Source organism: Macaca nemestrina, chromosome X (genome assembly GCF_043159975.1).
Source record: "Macaca nemestrina isolate mMacNem1 chromosome X, mMacNem.hap1, whole genome shotgun sequence".
Lineage (NCBI taxonomy): Eukaryota > Metazoa > Chordata > Mammalia > Primates > Cercopithecidae > Macaca > Macaca nemestrina.
Genome location: NC_092145.1, coordinates 62,351,656 through 62,379,152, shown reverse-complemented (window position 1 = coordinate 62,379,152; position 27,497 = coordinate 62,351,656). Strand labels below are relative to the sequence as shown.

Below are 27,497 nucleotides of genomic sequence, written 5' to 3'. Positions count from 1 at the left end.
CTAGTTCCTGTGCATAGATTTGTTCATAATAATCACAGAGGATCATGTATTTTTCTGTGAGGAGATCTTATATTTTAAAATACTACAACTTGCTTGAAAAAAAGTGATATAAACACAAGTTAATTCCAACATGGATTTTAAGAGTTCACATCAAGAATGCATCATAAATTATGAGGGGTTAAAAAACTAAAAGAATAATTTTCAGAGGAGACCAAGAAAACAATTAGGTTGGGAAAAACTAATGCATAAGAAAAATTTAAAGGAATCAGGAGAAGTCTAAAAGTGATTTTAAAACTGTTTTTAATTTTATAAGTACTTAATGAAACTAGAATATTTAAAGATCAAGTGTACTTTATTTTTACTAGATATAGGAGAGAAAGTTGAATTGAATTAAATTATAATTAAAAATTATGCTAGCTCTAAGGAATTGCTTCATTCTAGTAAGATAGACTGCTGGAAAAATATATATGGGATATTATAGAATCATCTCCCTTGAATGTAATTAAGAGTAGGATTTTCAGCAAATAACTAAAATTCAGTTTTGGAATGAAGAAGAAAACTGGATTAGAAAAAGCATGCTTTTGCTCCTACTCTTTGATTCCATAATAATTCTGAAAGAACATGTTAGCAAATGCCTTCAACTTAAGTGAACTCCTTAATTTAACCTCATACTATTGGTTTTGTGTCATGTCTTGATATGTCACCAAAGCAAGCCCAGATTTTAAATCCTTATTATTACTTGATAACACCTACATCTTAATCTTAGAAATTCCTCTTCAAGACATCACAGAGCAGAATTTAAAAAAAAAAAAAAAGAACAAGAAAGAATACTTTCTGAATATCAACCAACGTTTACATGATTCTATATCATGTGCAGCCTATGTAGTGTGCAAATAATGTATTTCTTTTTGCATTAAATGGACTCAGACGTGAGTATGTGTCATCTAGAATATTGTACAAAATTGCCTTGAATATATTATATGCAGTGATATGGTTTGACTGTGTCCCCACCGAAATTTCATCTTGAATTGTAACTCCCACAATTCCCAAATGTTGTGAGAGGTGGAACCTGGTGGGAGGTGACTGAATTATGGGGCAGGCCTTTCCTGTGCTGTTCTTGTGATACTAAATGAGTCTCACAAGATCTGATGGTTTTAAAAACGGGAGTTGCCCTGCACAAGCTCTCTCTTTGCTTGCTGCCATCCATATAAGATGTGACTTGCTCCTCCTTGTCTTCTACCATAATTGTGAGGCCTCCTCAGCCATGTGGAAGTGTAAGTCCATTAAATCCTTTCCCATATAAATTACCCAGTCTCAGATATGTCTTTATGAGCAGCACAAAATCAGATTAATACAGTAAATTGGTACCAGGAGTGGGGTGCTGCTGAAAAGATACCCAAAAATGTGGAGGCAACTTTCAAACTGGGTAACAAGCAGGGGTTGGAACAATTTGGAGGGCTCAGAAGAAGACAGAAAAATGTGGGAAAGTTTGAAACTCCCTAGAGACTTGTTGAATTGCTTTGCCCAAAATGCTGACGGCAATATGGACAATAAAGTCCAGCCTGAGGTGGTGTCAGATGGAAATGAGGAACTGGAGCAAAGGTGACCCTTGTTATCTTTTAACAAAGAGACTGGTGGCATTCTCCCCTTCCCTAAAGATTTGTGGAACTTTGAACTTGAGAGAGATGATTTAGGGTATCTAGCAAAAGAAATTTCTAAGTGGCAAAGCATTCAAACGATGACTTGGGTGCTGTTAAAAACACTCAGTTTTATAAGGGAAGCAGATATAAAAGTTCAGACATTTTGCAGCCTGACAATTTGATAGAAAATAATTTACCATTTTCTGAGGAGAAATTAAAGCCAATTATAGAAATTTACATAACTAATGAGAAGCTGAATGTTAATCACCAAGACAATGGGGGAAAATGTCACCTGGGCATGTGAGAGGTCTCCATGGAAGCTCCTCCTATTCCAAGCCCAGAGGCCTAGGATTTGAAAATGGCTTTGTCAGCTCCCTGTGCTGTGCGCAATCTAGGGAATTGGTACCTGCATCCCAGTCACTCCAGCCATAAATAAATTGGGCCAAGGTACAGCTTGAGTCATGGCTTCAGAGGGTTCAAGCTCCAAGCCTTGACAGTTTCCATGTGATGTTGAGCTTGTGGGTGCACAGAGGTCATGAACTGAAGTTTGAGAACCTCTACCTAGATTTTAGGCGATGTGTGGAAGCACCTGTATGTTTAGCAGAAGTTTGCTGCAGGGGTAGGGCCCTCATGGAGAACCTCTGCTAGGGCAGTGTGGAAGGGAAATGTGAGGTCAGAGCACCCACACGTAATCCCTACTGGGGCACCACCTAGTGTAGCTATGAAAAGTAGACCACTGTCCTTCAGACCCCAGAATGTTAGATCCACTGACAGCTTGCACCACGTGTCTGGAAAAGCCACAGACACTAAAAAAACAGCCCATGAAAGCAGCTGGGAGGGAGGGTGTACCCTTCCAAGCCACAGAGGCAGAGCTGCCCAAGATCATGGGAACCCACTTCTTGCATCAATGTGACCCAGATGTGAGACATGGAGTCAAAGGAGATCATTTTGGAGCTTTAAGATTTGACTGCCCTGATGAGTTTTGGACTTGCATGGGGCCTGTAGTCTCTTTGTTTTGCCAATCCGTGCCATTTGAAATGGTTGTATTTACCCAATGCCTGTACCCCCATTGTATCCAGGAAGTAACTAAGTTGCTTTTGATTTTACAGGCTGATAGTCTAATGGGGCTTGCCTTGTCTCAGATGAGATGTTAGACTATGGACTTTTGAGTTAATGCTGAAATGAGTTAAGACTTTGTAAGGCTACTGGGAAAGCATGACTGTTTTTGAAATGCTAAAACATGAGATTTGGGATGGACCAGGGGCGGAATGATATGGTTTGACTGTGTCCCCACCCAAATCTCATCTTTAATTCTAACTCCCACAATTCCCATATGTTATCGGGGGGAAGCCAGTGGGAAGTGATTGAATTATGGGGGCAGGTCTTTCCTGCAGTGTTCTCTTGGTACTAAATGAGTCTCACAAGATCTGATTGTTTTAAAAACAGGATTTTCCCTGAACAAGCTCTTTCTTTGCCTGCTGCCATCCATGTAAGATGTGACTTGTTCCTCCTTGCTTTATGCCATGAGTGTGACCCCCCCCAACCCCCTGCCATGTGGAACTGTATGTTCATTAAACCCTTTTCATGTATAAATTACCCAGTCTCTGGTATGTTGTTATTAGCAGTGTGAAAATGGACTAACACATGAAACTCCCTCTATCTTTTAAAATGATATCTAAAATGATTGAGCATATACATCACCAAGAATATGAGTGTGTGGTGAAGAAAGGGGACTTAATTAACTTAATTAACTCTTTACAATTTGAGAATTTGGGGGAGTCCAAGTTTCTGCTACGTAGTATATGTAGTTTTGATAGTTTTCAGTAACTTCTTATAGCCAAAATTTTATTGTTTGTTAGCTGGCAAAAGCATTATGTTTAAAAATATATAGCAACAGATTTTTATATCTTTTCATATATTTTTAGAATGGCTCACATAATAGGTCTGTTCTTTTGCAGATGACTTTGGTGTTCCTCAGATAGCATCACTTAAATGTGCAGTAGCAGATAGGACTTTTCTAAAGTCCTCTTATAATGTAATATGTCATTACTTTTATTCGCCAAGCTTAACAAGTGTTTGACATACTTCAGCTACTAAATTGATTGAGAAAAGATAGATCAACATAGGCATGCCCTGAATTTTTTGCTCATTCTTGATGGATTACAATTATTAACCTACAGGTGGAGTGTAGAGCTTTATTTTTAGAGAAAAATCTCAACAAATAGCATAGGCATTTTACTTAGGCATTTTCTGTGTAGACGGTATGAACAGAAAAATTAAAGTCAACTGAATAGAATCGGGGCAACATAGCTCTTTGAGAAGTACACAACTTTCAAATAACTTCTCATATAGTAGCTTCAATCTTCTGTATCAGAAATTGTAATAAACTTTTAAACTGAATATTTTTTGTTTGTCTCCATACTATTCCCAGATGGTTGATCATTCTCATGAACAGTGGACGACCAAGAAACATCAAGCAACAGAAACAGAATTTCTGGTCAACCTATTAATTCAAAATTTAATCCCTGATATGAGAGTATAAAAATTCTTTTAAAGTTAAAGTGAACATTTAGAATAATATACACAAATACTTCATTTTAAAGAGGTGGAAATTGAGGTTGGAGAAGGATAGATTATTTGCACAAATTTACCCAAAAAATTGATAATAGAGCATGGGTTAAAACACACAGTATCATGATTATATTTGAATCGTACATGAGAGCTCAAATTATATCATGCTCTGCCCATTCTGCCAGAAAACATTCCAGAGGTCATTATCATGCAGTAGTTAAGCTCACAAAAAGCTCTAGAGTCAGAAACTCTTTGTTAGGATCTCAGCTCTGTCACCTACCTTTCTATCTCAACTTTAGTTTCCCCATTGATTTAACAGGAATGAAAATAGTATTTATATCAGAAAGTTGTTTAAATGATAAAATGCATACAAAAAGAGACTTCCTGCACATGGTAGGTGTAACAAATATTAGTGTATTGTAGTGTTTTTCTTAAAATTCTGGAACAGTATAATTGTATAATTTAAAAAATTCATATTGTACATAATATTGAATAAATAATAACTTATTATAGAGTTCATGAAATAGTAAAGATAAAGTCAATTACATTGTATCCATCTGAGATCATTGGGAAAATTTTCCTCACACAAATATACACTCAGAAATACACACCAAAAATGCAACCTCAGAGATCAGATATTAGAGATAAATTTTATTCACAAGGCTAGGCTAAAAAATCTTTGGTTAGAAGGTTATAGAACATCAATATTTTATTGGTAAGCACATAACCCCATTTAATTCCAATAGAAGGTCTTTTAACAGTCACAGTCATAATCAGAGGTAAGATGGTTCATCAAAGCAATCAGATGAACAGGTAAATATTAAGAATTACCTACATATCTCATATATATTACATACATATGATAAATACTTGACACAAAGAAGTGTACATTTGTCTTTCATAATTTGATGTAGAATCTTTGCCTTGCCTTTGGATGTATGTTCACTGATTTTAGCACAATGCACCATATTTACTACATACACTGCACCAATATTACATAGTATGTAGTGTCCAGTTTTTGTTCCCATAAAATGAAGTGTGTCTCTAAATGCTCTTGAAAAGTGTTCTGAGTACGGAATGCTTCTAGAGTTTTATGATACTTTTTCTGAATCTTCTGTTGTTCTCTTGCTCAGACAGTACTCCATGACAAGTCATTGCAGCATTTTGCCCTTTGTAATCTTTCTGAAAAGTTCAATTTCATCTTCTTTGAAGCAATTATTTTTATATTAATATTTCATTGGGTAATATGATATTTTAATTAAATGTTGCAATAGCAAATGCAGCTCATGTAAATGTATTTTAAAACAACATCTGACTTTTCTTAAGCATAAAACTCTCTTTGGCTCAGAAGTGAGTGGGCATACTGTAAAGTGGCTTCCTAGCTGAGGTGAGGACATAAATCTTGTTGACCTTATCAAGTCAATTTTTTATTCACTGTGAGAATAATGAGCTTTATTTAGTCGAATGAATTGGTTAAGTAGAAGCCTGTCAAAAAAAGTTTCCAATTGATTAATATTGAGGCGTTTGTCATATCAGAGTAGGACATCCAATTGTGGAAGATTTCACAAGTTACCATTGTATTTACAATTCTAAACTTAATTTTGATCATTCTAATATCTCAAGAAGTTTATTTGCAGTTTGCCCATACCTTCACAGTAACCTGACTGCTACACGACAGCAGCACTAGCCTTTAATCAATAGTACGAATTTTTCAATGAAACAAGTACATTTGCATAGTTTTTTTAAATAGTTAAAATCAGTGTACCTCAAGCATTCATGTGCGGATCCATCATACAACATATAAATGTTATGTATGTTTTACCAAAATAAAAAAGGCAAAAAAGAAATATTAGTGCTATGTCCTACTAATATTATTATTTTCTCTGGGAGTGTAGCCTGGAAATAATATTTTTATAACATTATCCATTTGATCTATGTGTATGCAAATTTTAAAAACCACTGATTTAAATGGAAAACCTTAAATTGTGTTTCAATTATTCACCACTTGAGTTCTAGTGAGAACAAAAGTAAAGTGTTATCTTTGAGTCTATCAATTATTTCTGTTACAGGGTAAGAAAGTGTGTTTGCTAAGTAAGCATATTCTCAAGACTTTGTTAGGCTGAATGTAACATAAAAAAGACTTCATAAGAAAAGCAATGAAACCTGATTGATACAGATTGATTTAGTGAAGAGCCACAAACTTCCAGCATTCTAATTTGTTTGTAGTTGACTACTTAACAGTATTCGGTGATCACAGAATACTTTAGCAGACAGACAGAAATGAAAATTTTCCTTTAATTATATCAAATTCTCCCTAGGCCAAATTTCGTGGGTTTTTTAAATAATCAAAATGTAGGTAAAACAATTAAAAAAAAATTAAAAATTAAAAAAATTTAAAAAAATTAACAAAACAAAAACAAACAAAAAATGTAGGAAGCAGGAGAGTGATTGGTAATGATTCAAATGGGTATTAAAGTTTCATCTACTATGCAACATCATGTATTTATTACTCTGAGGTTATTCATGGAGCTGATATGAAAACTGAAGGACTGTGAAGTTACATTTTAGTTCACATAAATGTGTGAATTCTGTTGTATATTAATATTATCTGTATTTGGATACAGATAGACAGATTATGTAGATAGAGAGATGTATCCATATTATATCCAGACTAAATGCTTTCTAGACTATTCATGTAGAAATTCATTTATCAAAACCAAATATTTATCAAAAGAAAGAATATATTCATCTGAACCATATGATTTAGATTCAAATATTAACAGCTTTATAAACTCAAGCAAGTAACTACTCATTTCTGAGCACTCTAACATCTACAACAAAAACTTCCTATAAGAATGAAAATAATTTTGAACTCTCTGTAAGAAAGATGAGACCGTCCTGATACCATAAGTATTAAAATGACACTTGAGCACTGTACTGCAAAGCTGAGATGACCTAAAAACAGAGAAAAATTACATATATAGATAGATAGATAGATAGATACGGAGTCTTACTCTGTCACCAGGCTGGAGTGCAGGGGCCCGATCTCCGCTCACTGCAACCTCCGCCACCTGGGTTCAAGCGATTCCTCCGCCTCGGCGACCCGAGTAGCTGGAACTACAGGCGCGCCCTACCACGCCCAGCTAATTGTTTTGTATTTTAGTAGAGACAGGGTTTCACTGTGTTGGCCAGGATGGTCTCGATCTCCTGACCTCGTGATCTGCCTGCCTTGGCCTCCCAAAGTGTTGGGATTACAGGCATGAGCCACCGCGCCTGGCCAGTTTATATATTATACAATATTAAATTATTATATTTATATTAAATACATTATATAAAATATATTATATTTATATATTTATATTAAATATATTATATAAAATTAAATGATCTAACATAGCACTTGGAGTATTTGGGTCTTTCTTCCTTTACTTCTGTCTTATTGTTTTTGTTATTTTAGTCTGGCCCTCTTTGTCTTCCTTCCTTTACTTGCATATTTTTGTTTTTGTTATTTTCTTCTACCCCTCTTTTACAAGTTACCTTGCATTCTTAGTGAATGACTTATATGGAATTATTATTATGTTGCCTTTTTATGGATATGTCAATATTTATAACAGTGTTTGAAGCAGACAAATACTTCCAAATCTGTCTTATAAATGTAACCGGTAATGACACAATTTATGCAGTATTAAATATTAATTTGGGATTATATATTAATAATAGAGAACAAATGACTTCCTTTATTGCTAAGTCAATGCAAACTAGTGAAGTGGCTTATTTGGGTGAATTACACTATGATAAACTTTTTTTTTGGACTACCACATCACATATCACACAGGACAACCATATAAAAACATATGGCAAATATAGTCGTGAGTATCGGTTCTAAATTTGATCCTAATTAATGTCATTTTATGAAACTATAGGAAGATGAATTCCTGTTTACTGACTTTACAAACTACATTAAGTCTGTGGAAGTTACATACCAAGTAAGCAATGTAATGGTAGAGATGTAAAAATTCTGTCAGTTATCTTTCTAATCAGTAGTCAAATTCTGACACAAGAAATGCTATCAAATTCAAAAGGCATGTGCATGGAATCCTCTCCAACTATTTAATTAACAGAATGAGATTATGTTTGTTTTTTTTTCTTTTTATGGTACTACATACAGTGCTGTGTTTTACTTTTCTCTGTTGTCTAATAAATTATTTTTAAATATTTTTTTTCTGCTGAGACAGTGTATGATCTACATGTCTTTTAAAAACCAAAGAAGGTATTTCTTCGATTTGAAACAGCATTTAAAATACCTACATTCTTAAAAGTCAGAGCTTGTGAAGTGATTGCAGGTATTTGCAAATCAAGTGAAATTTGTGTGGTCTTTTGACTCTTGCTATATTAATAATATTTTCAATGAAAACTGTACCTACTTGCTTTGTGTGCGTATTAATTGATTATATTCTAAAATTTAAAATAACACTAATAATTCTGCTCTGCTGATGTTCCATAATCTGCATCTGTACTTGTATAAAGATAATTAGTTTGAATCAATCACTTATAGAAAAATGTCACCTCACCTGCCTATTTTAAAAAGTGGCTCACTGAAGTGAAATTATTTACGCAGCATACTAATTACAGAATGAAAAGACTGCTCAAAAACGCTAAATAGAGGCCTGTAAATTAGCATGTCTTCATACAGATATAAATTAAACATATAATAAAATTATATGTATTATAATTATATATAATTATATGTGTAATCAGTGTATATATACATATTTATATATAATCAGTATATATAGATATATCTATATGTAAAATATATATCTATCTAAATATATATCTATCTAAATACATATATACACACAAACATATAAAATCAGTGCCAGGTGTGGTCTGGGACGATGTCATTTATTCAGCACAGTGTTCTTGGTACATAGCAAGACCTGAAACATACTAAATAATCAATAAATATGTTTGATTCAACAAGTGTCAGAAATGCTTTATTTCGGTGGTATTTTAGATTTGGGAATTCTACACAAACAGGCATAGTTAGCAAAAATATTTTTTTCTTTTTTTAAGTTTAAAAGACATGAAGAGTATGGTACTGTGTTCCAGAAATTCTTATTGGTGAAGAATTCATGGCTTGGAAAATTAAGTAGATGATGCAGAAGAATGTTCATTATGAAAGAAATGGGTTATAAAGAAGTCTGAGAAAAAGACTTTTTAGGAAATTTGTCTTAAAAGGATGAGAAATGGATTAGATATGAGCATGAACGAAATACTAATTTTTCTTTCATTCTTAGGTTTGGTTTTGTTCCTTCTCACTGAGCTGGAATGAGTATCACAGGGTAATTGTGACATATTGACCCTTAAACATTCAACATGTTTTCATTCATTCAGCAAATATTTATTAAGGTGGCATCGTACCCGACACAATTTTAGCTTATCCTTTATGTAAACTCTATGTAAACTAAATATACATTAATCTTGCACAAAAATTTTGAGAAAAATATTGTGAGGAAATGTGTTAATGCATTATATGCTTCTGCATGTATCTTTTTCCCTAGAATATGACTGGGTTTTGATTATATATTGCCAGAAAATAGTTCCACCTATGTAAAGGAATTGTCCTTAGTGACTTTTGTTGTCAGGAAGTTTTGCATTCGTGTTAACACTTGTGTGTTTGGTGGCATCATGTTTTTATTAGCATTAGTGCTACATTCTGTGATGCCTTTATGACTCCTAAATCTTTGATTTAGATTATATAATTCGTTGCTAATCATGTCTTCTTCCCAATGTATCTCATTTAAATTATTTTAGCTAAAAGGCCAAGTGATAGCTGGGAATATTATGTGCCCATTCCTGATGATGTCCGTTTTTCAAAAAGAAGGGGTATTGAGATAGGTCCTCAGAATTCAGTAATACTGGTATATAGTTTAATGTTGAAAGAATGTAATGATGCACTAACTTTGGTTTATTTATTTATTTTTAGAGACAGCGTCTCACTCTGTCTCCCAGGCTTAAGTGCAGTGGTGTGATCATGGCTCACTTTAGCCTGGAGCTCCTTGCCTCAAGCCGTACTCCTGCCTTGGCCATCCAAAGCCTTGGGATTATAGACATGAGCCACCACACATGACCTCTTTTTCAAGTTGTTCCATTAATTATGTATAGGAAATAACAACAGTTTAAAGAAAATAAAAATAAATTAGCAAGTTCATCCATATCTAAATCAAATTCACATGACAATTTCTTATTTAACTTAGTCAACCTATGGGGATAATTTGTATTCTTAAAAATATCTCTTCTAGTAGGAAAAAAACATAATTTCAAAATCTTATTTAAACCAAATGTATTTGTTATTCAAGATATGAGTATATTTCTCTCTCTCTTGACACTTGAAATTCTGGTATAAGATTTCAAATTATAGGGGAAAAATCAGAAGAATTGATTGTTGCATTTTAGGAAACTCACACTGTATTCCGGGAATTTTGGCAAATTATAAAAAATACCCTTTAATTTCCAAAAGCAAAAGTACATGTTGACTTGAAGTTTATTTTACTTTTTAAAAGTAAAATCATTTTGGAAAGTTTTTCAGTGAGTTATATCCCTGCAAAATAAGTGAGCACTGGTAATTCTTTGTACAACAGAGTACAAAAATTGAAAGAGAATAGGAAAATAGTGCTACTTAGGGATCAGGGATATATCTATTTCATCATGGCACATGATATTTCATCTGAGCACAATGTGCATTCGAGGAATGGATAGGACTGGCTTGTAGTTTAAATAAATATCTTAGCTAATTGTGGTTATACTCTCATAGACTAAATTTCAGTCAAATTCTTAGCAATATTAATATGCATATTTGAAATTATTTCTATGTGAATTCTCCAAACTGTGTAGCAGAAACATCATTTTATGTTTATGAAACAAAGTAAAGGGAGAGATTAACAGGAACTAAGACAAATGCAGAATCAAATTTATAGTGTATTAAAGATTTATATCTCCTTCCTTGTTATACAAGAACTAAAACTTAGGCAACGTTTTATCTCTTGGTGGTATACTCTCCTTTTATAAATACAAAAATATAATATTTATATTTTGAGTATCCAAAGAGCCATTACCTTAAATCTGTATCTTCTAATCATGAAGTGCAGATGATTTTTAAGGCAGACGGCATTTGGTTTATTCAAAAAACCTTTTAACATGTCTTTTGCAGTGAGTTAATCTGTCAGACTGATAAAATAAGTTCCTCATACTCCCCCTCCTCTTCCTGCGCATATAAGCTTTTATTTAATTCTGTTTGAAATAGCTTGCTTCTATTTTTGCTTCCTCTTCATGTTTGTGGCACTGCTTTTTATGCTTTGTTCTTCGCTGACATAAAATATTTATCAACATATCATCTAAGAAGATTGGTTCTCCACAGTAGATATCCAATATGTTTCACCACATGGAAAATGTCTCTTCTTGTTTGTTCCTAAAATCTGTAGCCAAATTCCCATATGTCTGATTTATCCATTGATATTTGAAAATGTAAAACTAAGTAATTCTGTGGATAACAATTATGCATGATCATTGCCATTAAACAGTAAATTTTAAAATAATTTAGATTTAAACTAAAATAATAATCATATATCTTTCAATATCAAACAAACATAGATTTGCATTTTATTCCATTCCTTTAATTGTTATAAGGGAAAATAAGTTTTCTAATACATTTATTTTTCATTTTTTCTTTGATATGATTTCCCTAATAGTTAAAACAATAACATTATTCAGAGACTATATTTTTACATGTGGCCTATCATTTCAAGGATCCCTCCTTTCCCCATGTGTTACAATACAACCTATAAATAACCAGTTGGTTCCAAGAATGAAAATTTCTGCCAAAGCTTGTGTTCATACAGTTACAAATTCCCAATAAAATATATATTAGAGAAAAAAATATAAATATAAAAAATATATCAGTCTCCAATTCTTTGAAAATGCCAGCATGGTACTACTGTTAAGCTGTCAGTAATTCACTGTGATTACAAGAAATCACAACTTCAGTAGGTGCTAACATCGCATATGAGATTATGAAAACATATTTATAAAGAGGATTATCAAGTCAGCTTGCACTTCCAAAACCAGAGTTTCATTTCAACTGTTTCATCTCCTTAAATATTTGATATGTAAATATTAAGATCTATATAAAAAAGTAATCAATTTATTTGGAGTTTTATAAGTTGTCCATCCAGATGCATCTCTCTAAACTGATGTATCACGAGAAAAAATACTGCCAATGAATAAACATCACTATCTTTCTCATTTTGTAGCAAATTTTAACATGAAAGTAATGGAACGTTACTTTGGGGGAATAGTGCGATATTTATGATAGTGAACATTATTGAGATAAGTTCAAATTTTTCTTTATGGATTTTAAAAAACATACTCTCCTATCCAAAGACATGTAAACATCTGCCTAAAATAAAGTTGAAGTAGATATTTTTGAAATGGTAATTATATGATCTATTTCTTATTCCAGTTTTCTGTTACATATGCTATATGTAATAGAAAATGTATATAATATAGTATTAATATAATTATAGACATGCATATAATATATGATAAATATGAATACTTCTTAAATGAAATACCTGTTTCCAAACTATGTCCTAAGTTGTGTGCAGAGCTTAATAAGTTTAGCAAGGCATACAAACATACAGAAAGAGAAAATATGCTATGGAACTCAAAAAATTGATATTCACTAATAAAATAAAACTTTCAAGTGCTTTGTTTTTATTTGTTATTTTTAAATTTATTATGGGTATATAATCGTTACATATTTTAGGAGGTATGTGTAATGTTTTAATGTTTTGATACAGACAGATAACATATAATGATCAAATCAGGGTAATTAGAGAACCTATCATCTCAAGCCTTTATCATTTCATTGTTTTAGGAACATTCCAATTCCACACCTTTACTTATTTAAAAATATACAACACATTACTGTTAATTGGAGTCACCCTATTATGCTACCAAATACTAGATCTTATGCATTCTATCTAACTTTATGTTTGTACACATTAACTATCTTCACTTTATCCTTCTGTCTCCTCTATGCTTTCCAGCCTTTGACAATCATCATTTCACTCTCAACCTCCATGGAGTTCAATTTTTTTTAGCTGCCACATATGATTGAAAACATGTAACATTTGTCTTTCTGTGTCTGACTTATTTCACTTAACATAATATCCTTCAGCTCTATACATATTGTTGCAAATGACAGAATTTCATTCTCTTTATGGTTGACGAATAACCCATTATGAATATGCAGCACATTTTCTTTATCCATTCATCCATTGTTGGGCACTTAGATTGCTTTCATTTCTTGGCTATTGTGAATAGTGTTGCAAAATAAACATGGAAGTGCAGGTATCTCTTTGATATACTGATTTTCTTTCATTTGGATTTAAACCCAGCAGTGGAATTGCTGGATCATATGGTGGATCTAATTTTAGTTTTTTGAGGAACCTCCATACTGTTCTCCATAGTGGTTGTACTAATTTACATTTTCATCAAAAATATACGAGCGTTCCCTTTTATCCCTAACCTGCCACAATTTTTGATTGCCTGTCTTTTGGATAAAAGCCATTTTAACTGGGGCAAAATGATTTCTCATTGTAGTTTTGATTGGCATCTCTCAAAAAACTAGGTATAGAATGAACATATATCAACATAATAAAATCATATGTGTTAAGCCCACAGCTAGTATCATACTGAGCAAGGAAAGTCTGAAAATCTTTCCTCTAAGATCAAGAACAATAAAAGCATGTGCACTTTTACCACTTTTATTCAACATAGTTCTCTACTTAGACAAAAGAAAGAAATAAAGGGCATTCAAATTGAAAAAAAAAAATCAAATTATTCTTGTTTGTAGACAATGTAATCTTTGTAATCTTATATTTAGAAAAACCTTAAAGTCCTCACCAAAAAACTTTTGGAATTGATAAACAAATTGGAATTAGTAAACTTGCAGGATACAATTCCAACATACATAAAAAACATTAGTAGCATTTCTGTATGCCAATAGCAAATACTTTGCAAAAGAAACCAGAAAAGAAACACCATTTACAATAGCTAAAAATAAAATAAAGTATCCAGGAATAAATAACCAAAAACTTGAAAGATTTCTACAATGAAAACTATAAAACTTTGATGAAATAAATTGAAGCAGATACAAAAAAATTGAAAGATATTTTGTATTCATAGATTGGAAAAATCTATATTGTTGCAAAGTCCATACTACCCAAAGCCATCTACAATTCCTATCAAAACACTGATGACATTCTTCAGAGAATAGAAAAAAATAATCCTAAAATTTATATGGAACTACAAAAGACCCAGAATAACCAAAGCTATGGTAAGCAAAAATAACTACACTGGGGGAATCATATTACCTGACTTCAAATTATACTGCAGAGCCATAGTAACCAAAACAGCATGATACTGGCATATAAATAGACACATATACCAGGGGAACAGAATAGAGAACCCACAAACAAATTCACACACCTACAGTGAACTAATTTTTGACAAAGGTGCCAGGAACATAAACTGAGGAAAAGATAGTCTCTTCATTAAATTATTCTGGGAAAACTGGATAGCCATATGCAGAAGAATTAAACTTGACCCATATCTCCTGCTATATACAAAAATCAAATCCAAATGGATTAAAGACTTAAATCTAAGACCTCTAACTATGAAACTACTACAAGAAAACATTGGAGAAACTATGCTGGGCAAAGACGTATTGACCAATGCCCCAGAGGCACAAGCAATCAAACCAAAAAATGGACAAATGGGATCATAGCAAGTTAAAAAGTTTCTGCACAGCAAAGGAAACAATCAACAAAGTGATGAGACAACCCACAGATGGGGGAGAAATATTTGCAAACTACTCATCTGGCAAGGAATTAATAACCAGAATATATGAGGTGCTCAAACAATTCAATAGGAAAAAAATCTGATTAATAAATAGACAGGAGATTGGAATAGACATTTATCAAAATAATATATACAAATGGCCTACCTTCAAGTGTTTGAAAATTATTTCCTGATATCATGTCCATTTACTTATGCAATACAGAGACTTTAATTACCTACTGTTTTCTTTGTACTACAGCAAATTTTTAAATTAGTTTGTAATAGAGCACCAGGTTGGTGAAAATGTGAAGAAAAAGTTTTGAAAATCGTTTATTCTAAAAATAAACTTCAATTATATCTCTCTAGATATGATTGAGGTTTATATCTGTTTTATTTATATGTGTACAACTCAAAAAGTTTTGTTGACAAACCAGTCAAAGCTTCAAAATTGGGTAAATTGCTTAGAAGAAACTTATTTTCAATTTCACAAGGAAGAAATTTTAAAACTTAAGTCTTTTAGCAATGTACAGATTGTACCCTATTACCTTGGAGGCATGTATTTTGCCTGCATTAAAATCATGCAAAGGAACATGCTTTACAAATCAATTTCACTGTGGACCTAAAGACCAGATACACTACCAAGTCCCATTTAAAAATGGCCTTAATTTAGAATTAATCTTCTCAAGAGCAGATTGACTATTAAAAGACATAAAATGTTTGAGAGCTACATTTGTTTCAAGCATTTCGGATAGCTTGAAGGCATATTTTGGAAATACTAATTTCTTAGTATTTTCTTTCCCAAACTGAAGAAAATAATGGATCCAGCCCTCAAAATTTTGCTTTGGGAATTTCTCACGGTCATTAAAATTTTGTATATTATCATAACTGCTTCATGTACCTCCCAAAGCAGTGTAACCAATGCCTTAGTAGGAACTTTTAATGGACCATGAAACAAATTTTATTCCCACATTTATTTTTGTGAAAAGTTTAGTCCTTCATAATTCATATTTCTTGAGTTCTTTCTGAGAGTCAGTAAAATATTTAAAAAGATTCTTTAAAAAAAGATTCTCTTAAATATCCAAACTAACCAAGAAGGATTTTAAATTGACATTTGTGTTGTTAGGATAGTTTGACAATGTAATTAGTGAAGTCAGATGGCCTGGAGAAAACCAAATGAAAAAATAATGTGATCATATATAAATTTTTCTCTAAGGTGTCCAGTTCTGTATATCTCAGAATTATTCTTTTAATTGTAGCTGCCAAAAGGAATTATTATGATTGGCTAGATTCGTTTTTTATGGCCATGAACAATTTAAAATATTAAGGCTAGATTTTGAGGTGGAAATTTTTGCCTTATATTTTGAGCAAAAAGGAAGAATTATATTTTATTTCTCTTCAGGACAAAGTTACATTGCCAATTAGTATTTTTCAATAGGCATTATCATTTTGTTGGATCTGCCAAAGCAAGATTTTATTTCTTAAAATATGATTTTCTCTTATTCTGCCCTTGACAGTTGATGTGTACATGAGGGGGTAAATTGCATTTATTATTCATCTAAATTGGAATTTTCCAAATGTGTATTCTGAAAGTACTGATCTTTTGATACTCTCTGCAATGAAAGTTTTCCTTGAGCAAATAGTTTTGAATATACATATCGTTTTCATATCATGGAAAGGATCAGCAAATGGTGGCATTTAATAGTATGTGAGTTCCTTGGTAATGAACACATGAATTTTTATTCTACTTATGTCTCTAGTTATGTTAGCCTTAGATCTAAGTCATTTCATTTCTCTTGATGTCATTTCTTCATGTGTGTATTGAGGATGCTGAATCGGATGACTGTCTAAGGGCTCTGGTCCTTGATTTGTGTAATCATTTTATTCTAGATAAAATTTAAGTTGTAACTCTGTGCTCTTTGAAGTACATAAACACTGTCAACATAAAAAATGAGACTTGAAAGTGGTATCCATTACAGTGTTTGCAAAGATTTCCCTTGAATAAAAGGGCAGAAAATAGAGCCAACAGCTTGTGGACTAGGAAGATTTTGTGAAGAATAGGAAAAATTAGTTAATTTCAGAAATGGAAGAAAACGTACAACTCTAGGCTATGAAAGAAAATAAGCCATCTGGTATTATGGCACTGCATGATTTCAGTCAACCAAAATTCTGTTAATGTAGAAAATGGTAATTGCATATTTGGTGAAAATGTTTTCATTCCTAAGGCGTTAGTTACCTCTATAATAAAGCCAACATTATGACTTTAGCTGTTGTCAATTTTCAAATTAATATTTCTTTGATCCAGTAGCATCCTAATTTTTTATTGAAACTCAAGGCACAGAGGAATATGGATGGAAACTTTAATGTATAGGGATACGTAATGAATTTTATATTTGCAACATTTATTTCACTGCAAATAAGATGCTCATTATGTTAATCACGTCGCAGCTTTTCTGTTTGTAGCTCATATGGTTTGGCTGTGTCCCCACCCAAATCTGATCTTGAATTATAGTCCCCATAATCCCCACGTCACAGGAGGGACCTGGTATGAGGTAATTGAATCATGGGGACAGTTACTCCCATACTGTTCTCATGATAACAAGTGAGTTATCAAGAGATCTGATGGTTTTATAAGGGGATTTTCCCCCTTTGCTTGACACTTCTCCTTCCTGCTGCCATGTGAATAAGGATGTGTTTGCTATTCCTTCCACCATGATGGTAAATTTCATGAGGCCTCTCAAGCCCTGTGGCACTCTGAGTCAGTTAAACCTCTTTCCTTTATAAATTACCCAGCCTTGGGCAGTCCTTTATAGCAGCATCAGAACAAACTAATTCAATAGTCTTAGCCTTTCACACAATTTGAATAGAAAATTTGATTCAAGCTTCACTATTTTTGTAGTTCAGACTCTATGCAATCTACACAAATACAACACTGCTACAGTATATTAGTTTTGCACTCAATATGAGATTTGCTGGGGTGATTTGAATTATACATCAAGAAGAATTGAATCTTTTTGGCATATTTTGTAACATTTTTTAAAATTAGCATTATTCAAAGAGGTATTGGTTTATTAATTTGACACCACAGTCTTCTGTACATTGATTTTATTTTTTTATACTGATTCTGCCATATCCTGTGACCTTCAGTATAAACTACTGTGTGTTTTTGCATAAGCAAATGAGAAACTTGTTCTCAAAAGTTAGCCTGTATCATGGTGGCATATGCTAGTCCATGCTATAGGTGGCATAGGCCTGTAGTCCTAGCTGAGGTGGGATGATTGCTAGAGCCCAGGAATTTGGGGTTATACTGAACTATGATCTTTCCACTGTATTCCTGCCTGGGCTACAGAGTGAGAACGCGTCTCTAGAAGAAAAAAAAAAAGCCCATAAGAACAGTATACACGTTAGTTTTCAGATGAATTGAATCTTGACTGATCAGATTTTATCTGTATTAGGAAGCATAATAAACATTGTAATTCACTGAATTAAGGAGGAGACATATGCATATGCATAGTCATAAATACTTACATACAATATTGTATTTCAGCTGACTCTAGTAGTAAAGATATCTGATTATTTCTGAACAAATGTCTTTGAAAATGTTTTCACTTCTTATTTATTCCAAGAAAAGATACTTTTATTTTAAAATGGCTTCATTAAAGGAGCTTTATTACATGACTTTAAAATTTATGCATAATAAAAGTGCAACTGTTACTTCTTTATTGAAGTAAATGGCAATTATAGATTGACGCATGGTGCTTGATCAACAAACGTTATGCCAACACTGTGAATTTTATGGTGAGTTCTATTGACCTTTAAGCTCTTCAAACATCATCTAGTTATTTGGAATTCTCATTTACATTTAGCCAGATATTTCTAGTTCATATTTAGTACTTAAAATTTGTTTTAGGATTATAAAGGAGATATTAAAATATGCATGTATGTGATAACATAGCATGTTTTGGTATTGTTCTCATGATAAATTGTAGTAATATTTATGAAACTCAAACAGGAGATTTTTTTTCTTTAAAATGTATGTTTTCTTAATTTTATAGAAAAAGAAGCGTAGTTATTTCTATTGTTTTAATTTACTAATTAAAATATTTGCTAGTCATTAATTCAGAAAACAATGTTAAAAAACTCAATTATACTCAAAGTAAGAATTTATGCAAATATAATTTTTTATTAGTATTGAATTTGTGTAAGTAAAAATAATGATGCCTCAAGTATTGTTTTTAAATTTATTAACAAATAAATTTAATCACAGAATATTTAATAGCCTAAAAACAATCTTCTGGTTAAAAACAAATTTAACTGGTGAGATATATTCATCTTCCATATTATACAAATTATGTTTTAAGTTACACATTAGTCATATTATATACCTAGTCATTCATAATATAAAATTTGGTTGGATTAATTATTTTAAAAATTAGTTTGAGTCATAATGATTCACATAGACTATAGTATTTTAGATGACAAGGACTATGCTGATCTGTTTACTACAAACATCTTGGGCAATGTTGACGCTTTAAAAATGTCAATGATAAACTTTTAAACCTTAATTAAAAATTACTCTGAGATTTAGAGATACATTTCAAGATGGGCCTTTAGCTTAGGCAAAAAAGTCTTAATAATTATAATGATAATTAATAATTATAATGTATTTCTTAGTGGTTGTTAGCATATAATATATATGTGTGTATGTGTGTGTATATATATACATATGTGTGTATATACATGTGTATATATGTATGTATGTATATGTATGTATATGTATATACGTATGCATCTATATGTATATACATATGTATGTATGTGTGTATATATATGTATATGTGTGTGTATATATATACACATATGTATATACTGCCTTACAGTGGGAAACTGGTTCCTTTTCTGGACCATTTCTCATGTGATGAATTCGAGAAATTCTTCACATTCAGTCTTAAAAGTTTTATACTGAATATGCTTATTCTGAATTTAAGGAAAAGTAATCAATATTTGACTTTGGTAGTTTATAAACCAATTTTCACTTTTCAATTTGGGAGCTAAAAGTCTTGAATAGGTTGTTAAAATGTGTTTATTTTCTTTTTTATTGTTGTCTTGTCCCTTGTTTTGCTTCTTTTATTTGTACCTTCCATACTATTAGAAATAAGTCCAGACCCATTACATTACTTATTTTTTTGACCTTTTTAGTTACCAAATTAGAAAGGATTTTTATCACTAAGCTCTAGACAACACTGAAATTGCAGTTTTTAAAAATGAAAAGCATGTACATTATTACTTTTCTGTTTAAAGCAGTCTTTCTCTTTTTACTTCAGTATATTTGAAAACTCTACACTTAAATATTACGAGTTGATTATTAATTCTAATTAATAAAAAATTAGAGTGATTCTGTGTGTGTGTGTGTGTATGTGTGTGTGTGTGTTTCTCATCATTGAAGTAGAATCCTCATTTAAAGGGTGGGGAGTTGCAAAATTCTGTTTAGAAAATCAATCCTCCCGAAAGTGTCTTATGAAAGCACTATTTAAAAGAAATGTTATACTTCATCTTGTATTACCATTAAATTACACTGCATACAGATGAAACACCTTGCAATGAGAAATAAATGTGCTGTTTGTCAATGACACTTACAAATATTGTACAATGCTCTTTTATTGATCCTTATTAGTGCATAGAAACATTACTTTCACCTCTATTTTTCTATTCTGCTTTATTACGTCCATCTAAGAATTTCATGTCTTTGATTTTATAATATTCTAATTTTCTTCAAAATAGATTTTTAACAAGTTCAAAATGTTTATCTTTACGCTTTCATCCATAATGCATATTATTAAATAATTCCTAAAATGCAGATGTGATTGGGAAATTATTTATTAACATGGGCTTTAAAATTTTGTAATGAATAAACTTGAGAGTCATCTACCCAGATCAATATATATTTGGGTATTTATAAACATACAATTATTTTGTTTAAAAAAGACTTTGCTACTTGTTCCAGGTCAAGCATGATTTCATAGTGTTTTGATGAAAGTCAATAATGCAAGGCTTGAATTTATCTAGAAAATAATGACAATAATCTCTATCCCTTATGTTCTAATTGTGAGAAATAATATAAAATTTTAAGTGAAGACAATGGTATTATAGAAAAAGTTTCTTAAACCATGATAAGAATAATTCTATTGGGCCATTCTCATGTTAGTGCCTGCTGATTTGGGGTTTTTCCTATTACAATTTTATATATCAGAATTTGGAAACAGAGCAACCTGTTAAGTCAAAAACAAAGTCTTTGCTTGCTCTACACTTATAGTAGGAGGTTGCATGAAAGAAACTGGTATGTCAGTAGAGGACTGTACTTAGCCATCACAAGCGACGAAGCTAGAAAATCTACTGAGTTACCGCAAAATGTTAAGCTCAACAACACATTTCCTTTGTGGAAAGGACCAATCATTACTTCCAAGGAAGCCAACATATTGCATAGGTTTGGTCCAATTCTATAAAATTGTATTACAAAATACAAATATCAAGGAGCACCAGTCTTTGTCTATCTCAATTATCACATTCTTTGCAAAGTGAAGTAGAAAATATATTGCAATACCTTACAAATTATATTTATTTAGGTATGCTAATATAATGTTGTAGAAATAAGAGAAAATATTTATTGTGTTTAACTTTATTAAAATTTCTTTTTAGCTTTCATTCCTGGACTAAAGAAAGGTACAGTAGAAATCCACACAAACCATCACCATGTTGCATGTTTCATTTTAAAATGAATTGCTGATTTGTGTTTAAGAACTGTTTACCTTTTTGCTTCTCATAAAATATCAACTGTTTGCTTCAAACACATTTTTAATACATTTAAAATATCTGAAATCTAGGAAGGGCATTCAGTCAGTTGGATATATTACATATCTGAATGCTTTTTCTAAATTGTGTGTCATCAATATTTAGATAGTAAAATAAATGTGACCCTATAGTTATTTATTTGACTTAGTTACTTTCAAATTACCTATGAATTTAATTATTCATTTTTCTCCTGTGATAGTATAAGCATTTTCAGTGTTTTGTTTGAGCAGCCATTAAAGATATAATTATACTTTTCTGGATTCAATTCCAATTTGATCTATAAACTGTATATGTTTTCTAAACATATACTAACAAAATTAAGTTTCCATTGTTTATGAACTTGTAAATAATATGTAATATGCATTTTCTTTTCCAAATTATAACACATGTATTACATGTAAACCTATGATAAGTTAAGGCTTTCAGACAAAATATTTCTAAAAACGTGGAGTTTAAGCAATCAGTTAAAAAAATATATATATATATATATTTTGTGCTGATAAAATTTTAAAACGCTGCAGGATATACTGAATGTTCCAAATATATTTGCACTCATTGTGTATATGCACACATTTCTTCATTGTCCACTTTATATTTGGTGATGTTTCTGTCCTATTGTTCCACTGCTCTTTATAACAGTAATTTATTTCACTCATACACTTCTACCTTAAACTGCAATGTATAATACACTGATGTTTTGATGAAATAGAAATAGCACTTAAAGAAAAAAATTTCCTGAAATCAGTCATAAACCTAAATTTTTATATAAAGAAGAAACTTACCTTTAATCTTTAATTTTGACATATGAGCAATATTAACAACATACTTTATCAATTTTTGGTATTTTAAATGTGGTAGAATGTTGCTTTTGACTTTTTACATTGTGTTGGGGTAGTTCTTCTTTTCTTCTATAATCAGTTCTAATGTCCATGATACATTTTTGGCTATCATCTAAATAATGAAATGTGATCTCATTTGTCCATTTTTGCTTTGGTTGCCTGTGCCTGTTGGGTAATGTTCAAAGAGTTTTTGCACATTCATATTTCCTGAGGAGTTTCCCCCAAAGTGTTCTTCTAGTAATTTCATAGTTTGAAGTCTTAGAGTTAATTAAGTCTTTAATATGCATTGATTTGATTTTTTGTGTATGGCAAAAGATAGGGGTCTAGTTTCATTCTTCTGCATATGGATATCCAGTTTTCCAGGTAGCAATGATTGAAGAAACTGTCCTTTCCCTAATGTATTTTCTTGGAACATTTGTTGAAAATGAGTTTACTGTTGATGTATGAATTTATTTATGGGTTTTCTATTCTGTTCCGTTGGTCTATATGTCTATTTTTATGCTAGTACCATACTATTTTGGTTAGCATAACTCTGTAGTATAATTTGACATCAGGTGATGTGATTTCTCCAATGTAGTTTTTTTTTTTTTTTTGCTTAGGATAACTTTGGCTATTCTGGGTATTTTATGGCTCCATGTAAGTTGTAGGATTTTTTTTTTCAATTAATGTGAAGAGTGTCATGATTATTTTACATGGGTTTGCATTGAATCTATAGATTACTTTGGGAGTATGAGTATCTTAACAATATTTATTTTTCCACATACATGTAATATCTTTTCATTTTTTGTGTCTTCAATTTCTTTCATCAAAGTTTTATAGTGTTCATTGTAAAGATTTTCAATTCCTTGATTAATTTATCTTATTTTATTTGTAGCTATTGTAAATGGGATAAATTTCTTGATTCCTTAATGTTGGCACATAAACATGTTACTGATTTTTGTATGTTGATTTTGGATACGAAATCAACATTCAAAATTACTAAATTTGTTTATCAGTTCTAATCAATTTCTTGAGGAGTCTTTAGGTTTTTCTAAATATAATACCATATCATTAACAAACAAGAATAGTTTTACTTCTTCTATTTTAACTTGGATGTCCTTTATTTGTTTTTCTTGTCTGATTGCTCTAGCTAGGACTTCCAGTACTATGTTGAATGACATTGGTGACAGTGGTCATCCTTATCGTGTTCCAGATCTTAGAGAAAACACTTTTTGTTTTTTCCCCATTCAGTATGAAACTAGCTGTGGGTTTGCTGTATATGGCCTTTATTATACTGAGGTATGTTCATCCTATACCCAATTCTTTGAGAATTTTTTTTAAATGAAGGAATGTTGAATTTATCAAGTAATTTTTCAGCATCAATTGAAATAATCATATGGGCCAGGCGTGGTGGCTCACGCCTGTAATCCCAGCACTCTGGGAGACCAAGACGGGCGGATCACGAGGTCAGGAGATCGAGACCATCCTGGCTAACATGGTGAAACCCCGTCTCTACTAAAAAATATGAAAAGCTAGCCGGGTGAGGTGGTGGGCGCCTGTAGCCCCAGCTACTTGGGAGGCTGAGGCAGGAGAATGGCACAAACCCGGGAGGCAGAGCTTGCAGTGAGCTGAGATCAGGCCACTGCACCCCAGCCTGGGTGACAGAGCAAGACTCCGTCTCAAAAATAATAATAATAATAATAATCATATGATTTTTGTCTTTTATTCTATTGATATGATAAATCCCATATATAGATTTGCATACATTGAGACATCCTTGCATCTCTAGGTTAGATCCCACTTAGTCATGATGAATGACGTTTTTAATGTGTTGTTGAATTCAGTTTGCTAGTATTTTGTTGAAGATTTTTGCATCAATATTCATCAGTGATATTGGCCTGTTTTCTTTTTCTGATGTGTTGTTGGTTTTGGTATCAGGGTAATATTAGCGTCATAGAATAAGTTTTGTAGTGTTCCCTCCTTCTCTATTTTCTAGAATAGTTTGAATAGAATTGGTATTAGTTCTTTCTTAAATATGTGTTAGAAGTCAGCAGTGAAGCCCTCTGGTCCTGAGTTTTTTTTCTGCTAGAAGATTGTTTTTTCTTTCTTTTTTTTTTTTAACTTTTAAGTTCAGGGGTACAAGTGTAGGTTTGTTAATAGGTAAACTTGTGTCACAGGGGTTTGTTGCACGGTTTGTTTCATCACCCAGGTTTTAAGCCTAGCACCCATTAGTTGTTTCTCCTAATCCTCTCTCCTCCCACCCTCCATCCTTCAAGAGACCCCAGTGTGTGGTGTTCTCTTCTGTGTGTCCTTGTGTTCTCATAATTTAGCTCTCACTAATAAGTGAGAACATGTGGTATTTGGTTTTCTGGCCCTGTGTTATTTCAGTAAAAATAATGGCCTTCTGATTGATTCATATTCCTGCAAAAGACATAATCCTGTTCTTCGTTATGGCTGCATAGTATTCCATGGTGTATATGTAGCACATATTCTTTAACCAGTCTATAATTGATTGACATTTAGGTTGATACCATATCTTTGCTACTGTGAGTAGTGCTGCAGTGAACATATGTATGTCTGTGTCTTTATAATAGAATGATTTATATTCCTTTGGATATATTCTCAGTAATGGGATTGCTGGGTCAAATGGTATTTCTGTCTTTAGGTCTTTGAGTAATTGCCACACTGTCTTCCACAGTGGCTGAAATAATTTATACTCTGACCACCAGGGGATAACTTTTCCTGTTTCTCTACAACCTCACCAGCATTTCTTACGATTTGACTTTTTAACTATAGCCATTCTGACTGGTGTGAGATAGTATCTGACTGTGGATTTGATTTGCATTTCTCTAACAATCAATGTTGCTGAGATCTTTTCATATGATTGTTGACCACATGTATGTCTTCTTTTTGAGAAGTGTCCGTTCATGTATTTTGCCAACTTTTTATCAGAGTTGTTTTTTTCTTTGTACACTTTTTTTAAGTTCATTATAGATGCTGGATATTATACCTCTGTCAGACACATAGTTTGCAAAAAAAATTATGTTATTCCATGGGTTCTTTGTTTACTCTGTTGATAGTTTATTTTGCTTGCAGAAGCTGTTTCATTTAATTAGATCTCATTTGTCAATTTTTGCTTCTGTTGCAATTGCTTTTGGAATTTTTGTTATGAAACTTTTGCCAGTGCCTGTGTCCTGAATGGTATTGCCTAGGTTGTCTTCCAGGAATTTTATAGTTTTGGGTTTTATGTTTAAGTCTTTAATCCATCTTGAGTTTATTTTTGTATATAGTGTAAGGAAGGGGCCCAGCTTCAATCTTCTGCATATGCCAGTTATGTCAACACCATTTATTGAATAGAAATTGAATAGAAAATCCTTTCCTCAGAGTGAGTTGTAGGTGTGTGGTCTTATTTCTGGGTTCTCTATTCTATTCCATTTGTCTATGTGTCTGTTCCTGTATCAGTGCCATGCCATTCTGGTTACTATAATCTTGTGGTGTGGTATAGTATAGTTTGAAGTCAGGTAGCATGATGCCTCTGGCTTTGTTCATTTTGTTTATGATTACCTGGGCTATGAGGGCTATTTTTTGGTACCATATAAATTTTAAAGTAATTTCTTAAAATTTTATTTCTGTAAAGAATATCATTGATAATTTAGTAGGAATAGCATTGAATGTATAAATTGTTTTGGGCAGGATGACCATTTTAATGATATTGATTATTTCTATCTATGAGCATAAAATGTTTTTCCATTTGTTTGTGTCATCTCTGATTTCTTTGAGCAGTGGCTTGTAGTTCTCCTTGTAGAGACTTTTCACCTCCCTGGTTAGCTGTATTCCAAGGTATTGTATTCTTGTTGTGGCAAATGTGAGTAGGCATTTGTTTGTGGCTCTCAGCTTGACTGTTGTTGATGTATAGGAATGCCAGCAATTTTTGCACATTGATTTTGTGTCCTGAGACTTTGGTGAAGTTGCTTAACAGCTTCAGAAGCTTCGGGGCTGACAAAATGTTTTGTTTTGTTTTGTTTTTAGATATAGGGTCATGTCATCTGCAAACAGAGATAGTTTGACTTCCTCTCTGCTGGAAGATTTTTATTATGGCTTTGAGCTCATTATTTTTATGGATTTGTTCAGGTTTTGGATTTCTTAATAGTTTAAACTTGATAGGCTGGATGTGTCTAGGATTTGTCAATTTCTTATAGATTTTTCCATTTATTGGCAAATAGTTGCTAATAATGGCCGCTAATCATCTTTTGAATTCCTGTGGTATCAGTTGTAATGTCTCCTTTTACATCTCTGGTTTTATTCAGGTCTTCTCTCTTTTCTCTTAGTCTGGCTAAAGGCTTGTCAATTTTGTTTAAACAAAATGACTTTTTACTTCATTGATCTTTTGTATTGATTTCTTTGTTTTGATTTCATTGATTTATCTTCTATTATTATTATTTTTCTTCTACTAATGTTGGATTTTGTTTGCTCTTGCTTTGCCTGTTGTTTGAGATGCATCATTAGGCTGTTTACTTGAAGTTTTTCTCATTTTTTAGTGTAGGCATTTACAGCTATAAACTTCCCTCTAAGTACTGCTATTGCTATGTCCCATAGGGTTCAGTATGGTGTGTGTCCATTATAATTTGTTTCAAGAATTTTTTCAATTTTCTTTTTAATTTCCGCATCAACACACTGATCATTCAGCAGCATGTTGTTTAATTTCTCTGTGAATGTA

At 32.1% G+C, this 27,497-nt stretch overlaps 1 protein-coding gene across 4 annotated transcripts in view; it reads left to right on the top strand.

The window, feature by feature from the left end:
* Window positions 1–27,497, top strand: part of LOC105487992 (protocadherin 11 X-linked) — a 789,315-nt gene that overhangs the window by 616,422 nt on the left and 145,396 nt on the right. For 2 of the 4 annotated variants that reach the window (XM_011751644.2, XM_011751641.2), the window contains one exon: window positions 21,810–21,833. The exons of the other annotated variants lie outside the window; for them this stretch is intronic. In XM_011751644.2, the coding sequence (XP_011749946.2) occupies window positions 21,810–21,833 (24 nt within the window). The remainder of the gene's footprint in view (window positions 1–21,809; window positions 21,834–27,497) is intronic. 4 annotated transcript variants of the gene reach the window in all.